At 46.3% G+C, this 15,054-nt stretch overlaps 1 protein-coding gene across 8 annotated transcripts in view; it reads right to left on the reverse strand.

Annotated features, from left to right (window-relative positions):
* The window catches only part of AKAP13 (A-kinase anchoring protein 13), a 240,291-nt gene that overhangs the window by 47,184 nt on the left and 178,053 nt on the right, over nt 1-15,054 (reverse strand). For 4 of the 8 annotated variants that reach the window (XR_014504561.1, XM_083411731.1, XM_083411733.1 and 1 more), the window contains 4 exons: nt 13,697-13,759; nt 12,404-12,596; nt 10,342-10,450; nt 1,301-1,343 (listed from right to left, as the gene is read on the reverse strand). Coding sequence is in view for 7 of the 8 variants with exons in the window: in XM_083411731.1 (XP_083267857.1) it covers nt 1,301-1,343; nt 10,342-10,450; nt 12,404-12,596; nt 13,697-13,759 (408 nt within the window). In the remaining variant the exon portion in view is untranslated. Of the gene's footprint in view, nt 1-1,300; nt 1,344-2,844; nt 2,971-10,341; nt 10,451-12,403; nt 12,597-13,696; nt 13,760-15,054 lie in introns of all 8 variants that reach the window. The other 4 variants (XM_083411728.1, XM_083411729.1, XM_083411730.1 and 1 more) reach the window with 3 other exon arrangements.

Here is a 15,054-nt window from a genome sequence, read left to right on the forward strand (position 1 = left end):
TTGTGCCTTCAACAGGTGAGGCTTTTTTACCCCCAAGCTTCTCTGGTTGCCATTTTCCCTTAAAGGCCAAAGGAGTCCTGCCAAGAACAGACAACCAACCATCCTAAGTGCGAAGAATCATATGCATGCTCCAAATACCCACACTGCCCTCTGCTGTCTGAAAGTGCAAGTACAGCTTCCTGGATGATGAGGAGGAAATAGAAAGCAGTTTGTGCTGTTTCTGGTAGGCATTTAGGGTGTATGATTTTCTCGCCCCCTTAGATTTGAGTAACATGTTTCATTTAGCCAATCAGCACACACAAAAATCAAGAAACTGGGAAGGTGTCTTCCACTCTTCCCAATTTATCAGTAAAGGTAAAGGGACCCCTGACTATTAAGTCCAGTCGCGAATGACTCTGGGGTTGCAGCGCTCATCTCGCTTTACAGGCCAAGGGAGCCGGCGTTTTGTCCACTTCCGCAGACAGTTTTTCCAAGTCATGTGGCCAGCATGACTAAGCCGCTTCTGGCGAAGCCAGAGCAGCGCACAGAAACGCCGTTTACCTTCCCACCAGAGCGGTACCTATTTATCTACTTGCACTGGCATGCTTTCAAACTGCTAGGTTGGCAGGAGCTGGGAACGAACAACGGGAGCTCACCCCGTGGCGGGGCCTCAAACCGCCGACCTTCCGATTGGCAAGTCCAAGCGGCGCAGTGGTTTAAACCACAGCGCCACCCGCATCCCAATTAATCAGTAGGCTAATCTAATTATTTAAAATTATTTTAATACAAGAACTTATAAAGATTGCAGATAGCTAGGGCCAGTGTTATTTTTCTTTAAAAAATGTTTAGGGGTACTCTCCTTTTCCTACTCATATTGAAATACTGCCCCTCCATGAGGCCAAACTTAGATTCAACAAATTGTTTAGGAGCATGCGTACCCCTGCATGCCCTCAGAAAAAAAGCACTGGCTAGGGCCATTTCTGACGCACCCCCACCCCATCCCTAAAAAAGGAGTAACACCTCTTTTTAAAGCTGATATCTGCTTTTACAGGCATGCATCATCTAAAATAAGTAATTGAAAGAAAAGAATGATTTATCCCCTTTAGAAGTATTGTCCATTCCTATCATATGCAAAGCCATGCAGTTTTAGTCACTTAACTAATGAATTGACTAAAACTCGCACAGTTAAATCAGCATGATTTCTCTTGATTGGGTGACAGCCCTGATTTTTCTATTTCAAGGAAATGGAGAGAGTTTTAAGAGTTTGCATAACAAAACAAAACCCTGCCTTCAATTTTGGGGGGGGAAACCAAAAGCTCACCTTTGAGTCAATGAACTGCCGGTACTGCTGAAAGATCTGTTACCTGAGGAAAGACAAGGAGAAAAGGTTTTTAATTAACAATAATTGCACCTGGGATTAACCTTGATGGCTATGACACATTCTAACGCAAAATCCCAGTGGAAAATTGGTCCATTGGGTCCACTAAAGGTTTATTAACCATGGTTATAAAAGTAGTAACTCTGAATGGGTTTTTCCCATTCTTTCTTTACAAAGTCCTGAATCATGAAGACAAGAGGGGCTTGCTTGTTCACTTGTTTCCAGATGTTAACACAACTGTCTCCAGAGATACCCTCCGGAGCATCCCAGAACTGGTTACTACTGGCATCTGAGGACCTATGATTTACAAAATAACCAACACAAAAGTTGCACAGAATCCCAAGCAGATTCCTGCATAGTTGGAGAAAAGCGACTCAAACATGACTGTGCAAGCATCACAGGCTCTTATTGGATAGCAGATATGACATCACTGGTGATAACTGGGAAGTAGCCTGCAACCCAAAACTGACAGCTCTCAAGAAAAAGTACAGAGAAGCCCCTTGTTTAGTTCCACCTCCAGGCAGCAAACTGGGTGGATATCAGGCTGTGACCTTTGCAAGACTATCTTGCAAAAGCGGAGACGCAAGCAGAGCGTGCTTTGAGCTAATTGTCAAGATGACTTCATGGCAAGAAGCTCACTATTTGAAATTCCTGTAGTCTTTAGAGGCTCCACCCCCCCACTAACAGTTTAAAACTGCACAGAGCGCCAGACTGTGGTTGACCAAGTGCTAAAGGCAAGTGATTATAAACACTGCTTTGAGTTCTATCCGCCTCTCTCTGCAAATTAAGAAAGTGATCATCACCTGTTCTGATTATCTGGACTGCATCTATGGAGGCCCATGCCAGTTAAAGTCTCAACTTCTCAAAACATAATGGTGTTGGAATAACTTTAACTAGGAGAACTGCCCAGGACCTCCATTTCCCATCCGTAACCTGCGCAAACCAGGGATCTCTATATCACGTGCAACAGAAGCATTATCAAGAAATTTCTCAAGTAAATAATTCAAATGAATTCCTCACCCCTGCTATATATCATATGTACAATTCTCAAGCAAACACACGCGGTTTAAAAACATACACATATCCGTGACTCTTACTGTGAAGCTTTCGACATGCAAGAGTGTGACGTGGCAAAACTACAATGGTGGCGTTGAACCATTGCCCAAAGCAAACACCTTCCCCTTCCTCGCCAAGGAATGGGGACCCACAGTGAAACAGCAAAACAGATTTTCAAAAAGCTTGGCATCTACAGGAGACAGCGCAAAAGCACTCTTGGGAGTACCAACGTTTGTAAGCAGTTGCGAAGGGAAGGCATCCCTTTTATGATGCAGCATGTGAAGTTCAGAAGCACAAAGAAAGGGATGAGGCAACTTTAGCAAGCAGCACTTGCATTAAAGAAAAGCCAGAAAAGCCAGGTAAAATGTAAGCGCTTCCCTGCCTAGCGCCACCCCAAAGCCAGCTTCATTCTGCCCAGGCAGATTACTTACTATCCAACTCCTCATCCTCATCACTGGAAGAAGAGCCAATAGAAAAGACAGTTTTAGACTTAGGAATGAGTGGAGAGATGCTGAAGGAGAAGGAAATTCGTCTGGATGGCCGAGTCCGTCCCTGGGCTGAGAAGTGGGTTAACAGCAGACGTTAAAGCATGCATTTCAACAACAACAAACAATAGTAGATAAAGGAGAGGGGGAATGGCAACAGGAGCAGCCAAGAGCAAGCCAAAGAGGGAAAGCAAAACCAATGCAGAGCAGAGGGCTTTCTTTTTTAAGGAGAGAGAGAGAGAGAGAGAGAGAGAGAGAGAGAGAGAGAGAGAGAAATAACACAGGTTGCATTCAATCTGTAAACTATAGGCTTGAGGCTTTCTATTTACTGGCAACCTTTCCCACAGCAATTCTTCAAAGGCAGAGGTTCAAGAGCAATGCTATAAGATGCAGGCATCTCTCTTTAGTGACCCCTGGATGGCCAGCCCTCATTCGCGCAAGGATCTGATTGAGCATGGTGCAACACGGCTATTCAAATCTGCAGACACCTTCTTCTTCAGCTGTGAGCACAAATCCTCTCCAGCATAATAGCTTGGGGAAAATAGGGACCCACCCCATGACATTAAGACCCCTTCAAGCAACTTGGCTGAGGAAGGTATAGCAGGTTTAAGACATGGCTTATAGCATACCATACCATGGTGAGCCAACGCGGCTGATGTTTACAATCTACAGAGACTGCAAGTCATCCCTCTGCGATCTACATCAGGACTTGGTGCTATATTCCTTAAATCAGTTATATCCCAAACCTCTAAGCACTTAGGGTACATTTTTGGATGAATTAAAATTGAAGGTGCAGCCACATTTCGCCCATTAAGTTTGCTTTTGGAGTGTGGATGAGAAAGAGTCAGACAAGCACCCACCTGCCCACCCCCATTCCCACATGAATCATTAGTCTGGATATACCTCCTGGTTGGAAGGAGGCATGCTCAGAGCAGTGACTCTTGCAGGGATGCAGCAGGGAAGCTCCTCCAAGGGTAGGTAGTTTCAGAGACTTCTCTATATCAAGACTGATTGGATGACCCCAAACATATCTGGTGTAGAGAGAGGGCCAAGTTCACAGGAAGGAGAGCAGAGCAGAGCAGTAATGTGAGCAGAGTCACAACGGGCAACCCCCTTTGCATGTTGGTGGGGACTTTGGGGTCACAAAAGAAACTATTAAGTTTGTTGATGGAAGGACCATAGCTAAGGAGTACAGTATGGCCTCTGTATGCAGAAGGGCCTCCAATAAATTAAAATGAGCATTGTTCTATGTGGAACAATGTTTTTAGATGGAAGAGGGTTGAATCACGGAGTCCTTCACCTGCAAGCTAAAAGTTTGACTTGCTAAGATGCAGAGGGAAAGGACTACAGTCCAGCTACAGAGCATTTGCTCTGCACACAGAAGTTCACAGACTCGATCTCAGTCAGCTCCAACCAAAAGGCTCAGGCTCAGGTTATGGGATAGATGTTCCTATGTCAGAATTGTTGCGAGTCAGTGTATACTGAGCTAGATGAATATACAGGCTGCCCTGGGAAAGGTTTCCAAGTTGTTGTCTCTCACAGCACATTAATGGGCCCACCCCACAGAGTTTGTAAATTACTGATTTCAAATAAGACAAACAACTAAACAGAATTTAGAGGGTACAATACAAGGCAGCATCACCACAAGTAGCAGCAGAAAGCCACCACACTGAGCAGAACTATCTCCTAAAAGGAACAGCTCTCTACTACAGAAGGTTCCTTACCTTGCAGAAACCCTTTTACAAGATCCATGTAATTCTTTAGGGTTCCTCCTGCCCATTAACCCCACAAAGCAATAAGGGTAAAGATAAGGGTAGTTAACTCTCACTGCAATCAAAAAAAATATTTTGGGGAGTCCTGGCTCTACAATACTAAAGATATTCTGCATGGAAACACATCCAATTTTTTTTCAGGAAAGCTTCCACATAATGAACAAAATCCAGCCCAAATTGATCATACCCATAATCCCAATCAATTCATCTATGGAGATTTTAAAGACATGCTTGACTTTTCCACTGAAGTTAATGGGGGTTACTTTGCATGTAACCCTAAACCTTGGTTTAGCATTAGATGCACAAGCCAGAATGAGCTTGAGAAAAGCCTCTGTACGCATGTCCACCTTCCCTCTCCCATACAGCCAGGAAGAAGGACTTTGCTAAAGTTTAGTTTATGGTTTCAAAGACTCCAGGGTTGATATGTTGGATCATGCTTTGAAATAAACTCTGGTCAGTTTCTTTTTTAAAAAAAAACACACCAAATCCAACTCACATGAGCTGGCTTATTCAACTAATCAGAGTCTGTTTCAAACCACAATCGCTGGTTTGTATGTAACAAACCTGGATTCACTGGAACTAACTGCTAGCAAAGACCTTCTCCCAGGATCACAGGAGAAGGGGATGGAAGGGAGAGCACTCAAACCCAAGACTCCACTCAGCAACTTGTTTGCATTCATTCGTGTAGGTTCAAACCATGGTTTGGCGTTACATGCAAATCCAGCCCAACGACACCTGAAAGACGCTTCATTTTGGCCGGACTGCACCCGATGCGTAAGTATAGCACACAGCTTTGAAGACTCTTGATGCTCTTTAGTAAAAGCCAGGCCCCATCTCAGCAGTTAAAAGCCTCTGCACAAGCTCAAGGTTTTGGAAGCGGTACATTAGTTTAAACTTTAAATGAATTAGCAAGCACAGGAAAAAGAACAAAGTCAAGCTATTATCCGATGGCTTAAATCCTCAGTACTGGTCCTACCCCTATAGAACCACTCGGGGGCGGGGGGCTTTAACAACTTTTCTTCCCTTAGCTGACCCGTACAGTTGTTCACAAATGGCACTATTACTTCAAAAGGTAAATGCACACCCTACTGTATTAAGCTCTCAAAAGGGTTCAGTAGCCTTCTTCAAAGTATTCTGGCTATTCTTGGAATTCCCCTGAGAAATGCCACCTTTTCTATTGGGCCCCTCTTGTGGCTTTCTCAGATATTTCCCTGCAGGAGGAACCTCCAAAATCACTACAAAATCTCAATTCACTACAAAATCTCAATCCAAGCAAAACGTCTTTGGGAATTGTAGCTTACAGCAGGAAAGGCAAGCAAGACTCAAAACTGAAACAGGTTCGTTTCAATGAACTCCCCACCATCACCAGCGTGTCCTTGGTCCTTCCTTCACTGGGGGGGGATTTCATTCTTTAAAAGCTTCCGGCTGCCTTTAACTACCCCCCACCCCCCAGCATTTCCCCCGCTGATTTTTAATATTTTTTATCCCTGAGTTAGGAGCAGCCTTTGGAACATTCTGGCAGAAGAGCTCTTCTAAAACCTCCACTTCTACAAAATGCTGACGATGAAGAACAGCCAAGCATCTGCTTGCCAGCAGCCTTTGGGGGGGGCAGGAGGGAAGTGCAACAGCTCAAGGCTCCTACGGGGCTGAGGTTTCCCTCTGGAATGCATCAAGCCAACAGATCCCACATTCTGAGAGAGAGACAAAGAGAGAGACTTAAGCCTGCTTCACTTTCTCCCAACTTGTACAGAGGGAATGCAGGAACCCTCAGGTGAAAACGCCTCGTTAGTGCTAATTGAGATCTGAATTCAACCAAGGCCAGAACCAGACCTTTGGGCAGGCATTTGGCTGTCACTCAAGAGTGGTAGCTCCACTCCTCCTCCTCCATCCCTACCCCCAAAATTGCTGGGACTACAGAGCATCCATTGCATGTTTCTCTGCTGCAATTCACTGGCTCACTGCATGGGAAGACATGCGGTGCAGTGATGGCATTTTGGGGGAGTGGGTAGGATGAGGAGAGCACAGCACAGTGGCAGAGCATGTCCTCTGTAGGCAAAAGGCCCCTGCTTCAATCCCTGGCATCTCCAGCTGTGTCTGGGAATGGGCCCTACATGAAATCCTAGATTATCACTGTCAGTCACTGCAAACCAAAGATAGGAAGAAGGCAGGTCAGGATCTCCTGGTAGAGACCTGGGTGATCTGCAACAGAGCACCAAGGATTTTCAAATCCCAATTGTTCGGGTGTGGGGAACCTTTGGTCCTACAACTCCCACCAGCCCTACCAAACATGGCCAATGTCCAGACGCAATGGGAGTTGTAGCTCAGTAACATCTGGAAGGGCAAAGGTTTCCCGTGGCTGAATAATAGCAGTAGCTCACCACCCTCCACTAATTAGGCTGCTGAAACAAAAACTGGTTTGGAGGCAACCCAAGAATGCATTTCTGCATTAAAGAGCTATGCCAGGGGTCTGCAACCTTTAAGACAAAAAGAGCTACTTGGACCCGTTTCCGAAGGGGAAAAAAACTGGGAGCCGCAAAACTCGTCATTATAAAAATAACCTTTTTGTCACTCTTTTTTTTATTATTTCCTTGTTTGACCCCTCAGAATTACTCCTCCTCATAGAAATAAACGTTAAATTAACAAGTTACCTTTTCTTTGGTGTGTGTTCTTCACTCCCCTTCAAAACAGTGACCAGCGTACATGCCCCCTTTCAATGCAGTGACCAGCGTACATGCCCCTTACAATGTAGCGGGCGGGCGGGAAGGTGACGTCGGGACGGTGCGTGACTAACGCACGCACTGCCCCCATGCGACGTCACAGCCAGTACAGTGCCCACCACAGTGGGGAGTGTCGGGGCGCACAATGCGCCTCCTCCCCTCACTAGTATCCGCCCCGGAGCCGCAGCAAAGGTTTAAAAGAGCCACATGCAGCTCCGGAGTCGCGGGTTGCAGACCCCTGAGCTATGCGCTCAGTTGGGGGGAGGGACAAATTCCTGGGCTAAGTTGCACTTAGAAGTGCCCTCTTCCTTAATTCTATGCCTGCTCCTTTTTCTAAGCCACTATTTGGACTTGGATCCAGGCTGATGGTTCGATGAAACAGCAAAGCAGATCGCTCAAGCCTGCAGTCTGCCCATTCCTGCTGCAGACAAAATACTAAGCTAGATGAGCTCAGCTTTCTAGATTCCTACTGGATTTCCTTAAGGCAGAGGAACAGGGTGGCAGTTTCAACAGCGGTTACACTTGTGTACAACTATCTACTTCCCGTCAGAGATGCGATGCTTGGTTGCTCTTAAGAGCCCACTGTGCATCCTCCAGATGGTCAACTGCAATGCTGACCCCCACATTTTTATGAGAGTTCTTTCCCCATACCTGCCAAGTCCCAGCTGGTAGCATATGCAAAAGGAGATTCTGCAGGGAGGGAGGGAGGAATGTGCACAACGAGCCACAGTCTGCCTCAGACTGATGCAATGTCACTCCTTCCAAGTTGGATGGAAAGTTTTCCTCTAATGGAACAGGCGGGGGGAATCATTCATTTGTCAGGCAAGCCTGTTTTCTGGGAAGAAATTTCCCCCCCTCTTTTTATTTTTTGCTTTTAGTGTTTGGTTAGCAACTGAGAAAGAAAAAGATACCAAATGGTTATTTCCTCTTTCTTTTTCTTTATTTTTTAAATGACAGGCTTTGGGAGGGGGAGGAAAATTGGTGCAATAAGGCAAAGCAGATGAAGCGGTTATTTTAATAGATGGACAGCTTAGTGCTTTGGTTACCATTGCTAAGGGACAACAACCTCTAGTCAACATCTTTATTAGTCACAAGTCTTGAGAATGGTTTTTCTAAAAAGGCTTTCCTCCTTGTGAAGCATCCTTAAGAAGCTCCCTAATCAAAAGGGTCTCTCTCCTATAAGAGCACCCTCTTTGCTAAAATGCTTCAGGAGGGTGACACTTCTGCTTAAAAACAAAGGGTCAAACAAAGGCTGTGCTAGCTGATATTGATGGGAGTGGCTGTCGTCTGGGAAAGACTTTTTTTTTAAAGGAGATGGCAGAAGTCACCTATGAGTTAAAATCCAGATTTCTGAATGAAAATGAATACGGGGCAAATCCAATCAGATGCTCAGGGCTGGCCCAACACATTTTGCTGTCTGAGGCAAAGCGGCAAACTGTGCCCTCCTTGAATTCAAGGTACATAATTCCATTACTATTTAGGCACCTGAGACAGAAAATTTCACAAGTGCCTTTCCCTGGCAGTAAAAATAGAACAGAAACATAGCCAATAACTAACCCTTGATCCATTTTTTAAGGGGTTTTTGCAAGCCAAAATCAGCTGCCTGAGGCAGCCGCCTCACTCAGCCTATTGTTAGGGCTGGCTGTGCAAATGCCGCAATCTCAAAACCAATACGGAATGGAACTCCTCCACCTAGCGTAAACACTATTATCAGCACACTGCAGCAAAGGTTCAGGCATGGGTACAAAGCATTATAGCAATGACTTCGTTCTCACGTAAGAACAGCATTGCTGGATTAGGCCAAAGGCCCATCTATAGTCCAGGATCCTGTTTTCTTGCAGCAGCCACCCAGATGTTTGTGGGAAGTCTACAAGCAGGATGTGAGAGCAACAGCACTCTCCCTGCTTACAATTCCCAGAAACTGGTATTCAGAGGCAATTCTGGACTAGGTGGAGCAAAAGTGTGACTTAGCATATGGCTGTTCCCTATCACTTAAGGCACCTTTCCCCATGGGAGTTGTGCTGGTCCTTAAGAACACAAAAACGTCCTGCTGGATCAGAATGAAGGTCCATTTAGTCCACCATCTTGTTCTCACAGTGGCCAACCAAACGCTTTAAGGAAATCTGCAAGCAAGACATGAGTACCACAGTGCTCTTGCCACTCTATATTGCCAGTAATTCAGAGGCAGAACACAGTCACTGCACATGTGTCAAGGCTCATGAGATGCTCAGTGGATCTGTGCAAACCAGCACTTACTGACATAGCTCTGGCATCAACAAAACACCCTCAAGGCACACAGTCATCCAACAGGTGTGTCATCGCATATCCGCTGGAGAATGGAGCAGATGTAGAGATTACTTGTTCTCCACGTCTCTCAAAACTCCAGAGATACGTAAAATCACCGGGTGGGTATTTTTCAAAAGGGAGAGAATGTTAGTCACAGGGAGCATATTTGTGCTTTTTGAGGACCACCGAAGAACCAGCTGCTTTCGACGTGAGCTAGCGTTTTTGGAAGTGGAAAGGTGCAGCAGTGCTGTGTTTCTGGAGGAATGAAGTCCATCCTTGTTCTCTGCAACCACCTCCACCCCAACTTTGTTTATCTGAAGATTGCCAGAAAAGATTGACAGCTCAGTGGGAGGCTGCATGCTTTGTATTCCTAGGTTCAATTCCAGGCAACTCCAGTTAAAAAGACTCTCTGGCAGCCAAGCTGGGGAAAGCCTCACCCTGTGTCTCCTTAGAGAATCACTGCTTATTGAAGTGGGCAGTACTGGCCGTGATGGACCAAAGGCCTGACTCAGGATAAAGCAGCTCAGTGTGTTTGTGTTCTGCCCCAGTTATTTATATCTAAGCTGCCATGGCACAGGAAAAGGGGAAGGTGCTATTAGTACACTCAAGGTGCAGTCACCACCAAACGCTGTATGCAGCAAGAAAGACAAAGAGCCACGTGTACTCACTGTCTGGTCCAGCTTGGCCAATGGTCATCAATGACATGGACTTAGTCAGCGGGGGAGAAACAGGAGTTGCAGTGAAGCTGAAGGCACGGGGCTGAGATCTTTGGCGTATCTGCAAAAAACAAGACAGCAAAGCTGAACTACAAAACCCCACTGCACAAAAGGGGGCAGGAAACCCGTTGCCAGGAGGTCCAATCCCTAGCATGATCCCATCTGAAGCCCTGGAGAGCTGCTTCTAGTCAGGGTTGACAATACTGAGCTAGACAGTTCACAGGAGCCCTGAGGAAATTCCCATCTGACTCCAATCCCAAGCACATGAGTAGATTTCTCCTGTGCAAGCTGAGACCCACCAAGTAAAAGGTTGTTTAACTCTTTCCTCACCAGCATGAGCAAGCAACAACATCTTCAACAGAGCACCTGTGCATCTCATCTGACCAGTCTCCATTTGCTGACTGCTTTGTGCTGGCGAGTTAAGCAGCCGAGATCGATAATAAGCAGAGGGCTATGCCCAAGTCTCTCACAACCGGGGAAGAAGTAGTTAAAGAGCCCTTTGCCTGGGTTTTTGCTTAGGCATGGGTGAAACTAATTCAGCCCTCTGGAACTTGGGGACAGAAGAAACACGTGGCGAACCTAACATCCACCAACACCGTGGAACCAAAAAGGCACTCCCCATTGTAGGACCACCTTACACACAGGTTCAGACACTAAGTATGCCACAAACGCTAAGCAGGCGCAACACAGAAAGGTGAATGCAGAGTAAATAGCTCAAAGTGGCACAAGCAAGCCCGTCAAGACTAGCCAGATGCTGTACTTGGGTCCCTCACCACCACCCCAGAAAATATCCCCATAGTAATGAGAAGCTCCTGCCTGAAATTCTGGAGAGCCACTGCCAGCCAGTGTGGGCAATGCTGAGTGAGCTAAATGGACCGGCAGTCTGACTCTGTGCAAGGCAGCTTCTTCCTGTGCTCCTGTGAAATGGGTTTAAACGCGCAAAACTGCCCATTTTTCATCTCCATAGCAGCCTTCCCATACCTGGTAGCCCAAAACATGCGGAGCGTACAGCTCCCACCATCCCTGGCTACTGGCCATACTGCCTGGGAGCTGTAGTTCATCTGGAGGGCAGCAGGTTGGGCAAGGCTGAAAGAAATATAATTTGCCCTCTTCTCTTAAGCTGTATAAAAGCAGGGTCACAGAGTGGGAGGCAGGCAGATCAAATGAGGAACAACCTGCTACAGATCTATTCAAGGAAACTGGAGTTCCCTTCTGGCAGGAAACGGCCCCCTTATGTCCTCACTACGACACGACAGTCATTCCGTTGACTCATGTCACTTCTGCCGATATCTGACTGGGTCACACTCAGACCATACATGGGAGCCGCTGAGAGTTGTTAGGAAACCCATATATTCCCCTCACAGAGATACAATTCCCAGAGTTCCCTGTGATTAACAACTCCTGTAGCTCTGGGAGGGGAATAGGAGTCTCCTAACAACTCTCAAGGGACGTGGGTGGTGCTGTGGGTAAAAGCCTCAGTGCCTAGGGCTTGCCGATCGAAAGGTCGGCGGTTCGAATCCCCGCGGCAGGGTACGCTCCCGCTGTTCGGTCCCAGCGCCTGCCAACCTAGCAGTTCGAAAGCACTCTCGGGTGCAAGTAGATAAATAGGGACCGCTTACTAGCGGGAAGGTAAACAGCGTTTCCGTGTGCGGCTCTGGCTCGCCAGAGCAGCGATGTCACGCTGGCCACGTGACCCGGAAGTGTCTTCGGACAGCGCTGGCCCCCGGCCTCTTTGAGTGAGATGGGCGCACAACCCTAGAGTCTGTCAAGACTGGCCCGTACGGGCAGGGGTACCTTTACCTTTAACAACTCTCAGGGCTCTTAACAAACTACAGTTCCCAGAAGCCTTTGGGGGGAGCCTTTACTGTTTAAAGTGGTATCATAGCGCTTTACATATATATGGTGCAAATGTGGCCTGGATGGGCTACTCAGCTCACCGTAGATATCATACAGATGGAATTAAACTCTTAATGGGGGGGGAGAGGGGGGAGAGGGGGAGAAGAACCTTGTTTACCTGGCGGTTAAGACTTCTAATTGCCCCTTGCTCTAGTTCCAGCTCCTCTTCGGTGAGTGAGACTAGAGAACCACGCTCATCATTTGCCAGGGGGCTTTGCCGGAGATCTTTGGTGTTCAGAGTTGCCGTTTCGAGGCTGGAGGGTGGCTTCTTAGTACCGTCACCCTCCCCAGCAAGGCCTTCTAAGCTGTAACTAAAGAGAGAAAAAACAGATCTCAAGCTTCTGCAGATTCTCGGTGGATCAACATACAAGCTCACTGCATATCTGAGGGGAAGCTTCCAATCAAAAATAGGTTTTGAAATCAGGGGTCGCCAACTTTTTTGGAGCTAGTGGGCACATTTGGAATTTTGAGGAAGTGCTGTGGGCACCACTCATAAAATGGCTGCCATTGAGGCGTGGCGTAACACCAAACAACTGCCACATCTAAGTGAGCAGAAGAAGATAAAAGCAGGACCAGAAAATGGTTCAACCATACTCCCCCCACCCCCTAAACCAATATGGCGGGGATGGGGAGGCATATTAATCAGTTCCCTGCAGACACCACTACATTGGCGACCCCTGCTTTAAATGATTCGGTTGCAAGGACACTCATATCTATCTCATCTCCTTGGTTAGTTAACGGGATCTACTGTTAGCAGTGGAGACAACAACTGAATGGAATATACTGGAAAAGGGCTTCATTGGCTAGCTAAACCCTGAACAGGAGCACTTCACAGTGCAATGACTTTCCCAAGGTGAAAGATGCTGAAAAGGATGACCAGTTCGAAAAGCTATTTTGCAATGGTATTTCGTTGGTTTTATGACTATGCTATATACCTGCTTGTCAAACTTTTTGAGAATTTTTTAGATGTGATTTCCTAGCAGCCACTGACAGCCTGATCCTCCTTGAATTTGTCTAGCCCTCTTTTTAAGCCATCCATGAGGGTAGCCATCACTACATCTTGTGGCAGTGAATTCCCTATTTTTAAATATGCACTGTGTGAGGAAGTTCTTCCTTTTGTCAGTCCTGAATGCTCGGATTCAATTGATGGCCCTGATTTCCAGTACCAAACACACCAACATACCCCTTCTTCAAGTTAGCATGGAGGAGGGGCCGCCACAAATTCTGGCTTGCCAAACTTTGAGCACGTGCTCAAGGGCTTCAAAAGGAAGCAAACCAGATGGAGACTGAACGATACTCAAGTCTGCAGACACACAGCGACACCACAAGGCTACAAACACCACACCAAAAGCCGATAACTCGGGGTTTGCAAGCTCCCTTTACTGCTGCAGAACATTTATGTATACTCTACCTTCTGCCATTCAAATCAGCACCCATGGCGGTGCACTGGACATCAGAGGGACACCAGCTCAAACTGAGGACACCAAAAGGCAAGAGAGAGAGCAAGAAGGCAGCCATTACAGGGCGGTCAGAGAGGCAGGTGCTAACAAATCTTGCTATCCATTAAAAGGAAAACAGCTCTTTTAAACCAAAGCACCTGATGCTCATTTGTCAATGAGGGAGAGTAGTGGATTGGCAGGCATGCCTCAGCTTTGCAGTGGTGATGTCAGACAGCTGCTTTTCCCGCTGTTAACTTTGCATAGACCAGTTTGTGAATGGCTGGACATGTGTTCAACACATACTCTGCCACAAAGAAGTCCCTTTCTTCTGATCTTAACATGTGAGAGGGTCTGTAGCGAAGGAGGTGGTCTCTCCTTAGAGAGTTAGAACTTGGGTGGGTTAAGTCCTGGCCAACTGTGCCTCAGAGAAAGCTATGTCTATGTAATTAACTAAAACCTAGACTAGCTATTGGGTGAGCTGCTCTGATGTCACAGAAAACCCACGAACACTGCAGCTCCTAGGGAAGTTTCAGTCCACAGAATATTGACCAGGAGTGGGGGGTGTTAGTGAGAGAAAGAGAACAGCCAGTTTGGCTGGGACAGCCCCAATGGAAAGGATATGGCTGAGAGAAATAGGGGTAGGAGTGAGTTTAGGAGCCAAGAGAGTTTAACAGATAAGGCACCCAGAAGACAGGGTAATTGGGAATCATGGAACCTTGGGAAAGAATGAATGGAGGAGGTGGAGTTCTGAATGGATGGATAATTCATGAAGGTGATTAATGGAACATTCACAGGAGAGGGAGGGTTGAGGAAGAACATCACCCAGGATTAGGGATAGCAGGAACTGTGTTTTATATGGCACTGAACAGAATAGAAAGGCAGAAAAAAATCTATGAAAACTATGGAACTGTGGGCCAAAAAAGCCTATGTAGGGGACCAGGAAGAAGGGTGTGTGTGCCTGAATACTGAAACAGTTCAGTTACCGTATGTTTGGGCTACAGACCTTTATTTAAAAGTTTTAAAATCTCTAAGTGGTGTACACTGTGTGCAATATACAAATATCCATTACAACAAAAATACAGCCTAAAAATCAATGAAGCAGAATAAAAACATAAAAGCATATAAAAGCATTCAAACAGATTCAGGCATCTAAAACAGGGTCCAATCTTATGGGTCAGGGAAAGTCTCCTCAAAAGGTTAAGTTTTTACAAGGCACCTGAAGCAACTTTTGCATGCGTTATTAACGCAATCGTAAATGCTTTGAGGCTGACATTTCCCCTTTTCTTTCTTTAATGGGTCTTACACAGTATACCATCGCTGGAGTCTTCCT

This window comes from Podarcis tiliguerta, assembly GCF_965153285.1.
Source record: "Podarcis tiliguerta genome assembly, chromosome: 14".
NCBI lineage: Eukaryota > Metazoa > Chordata > Lepidosauria > Squamata > Lacertidae > Podarcis > Podarcis tiliguerta.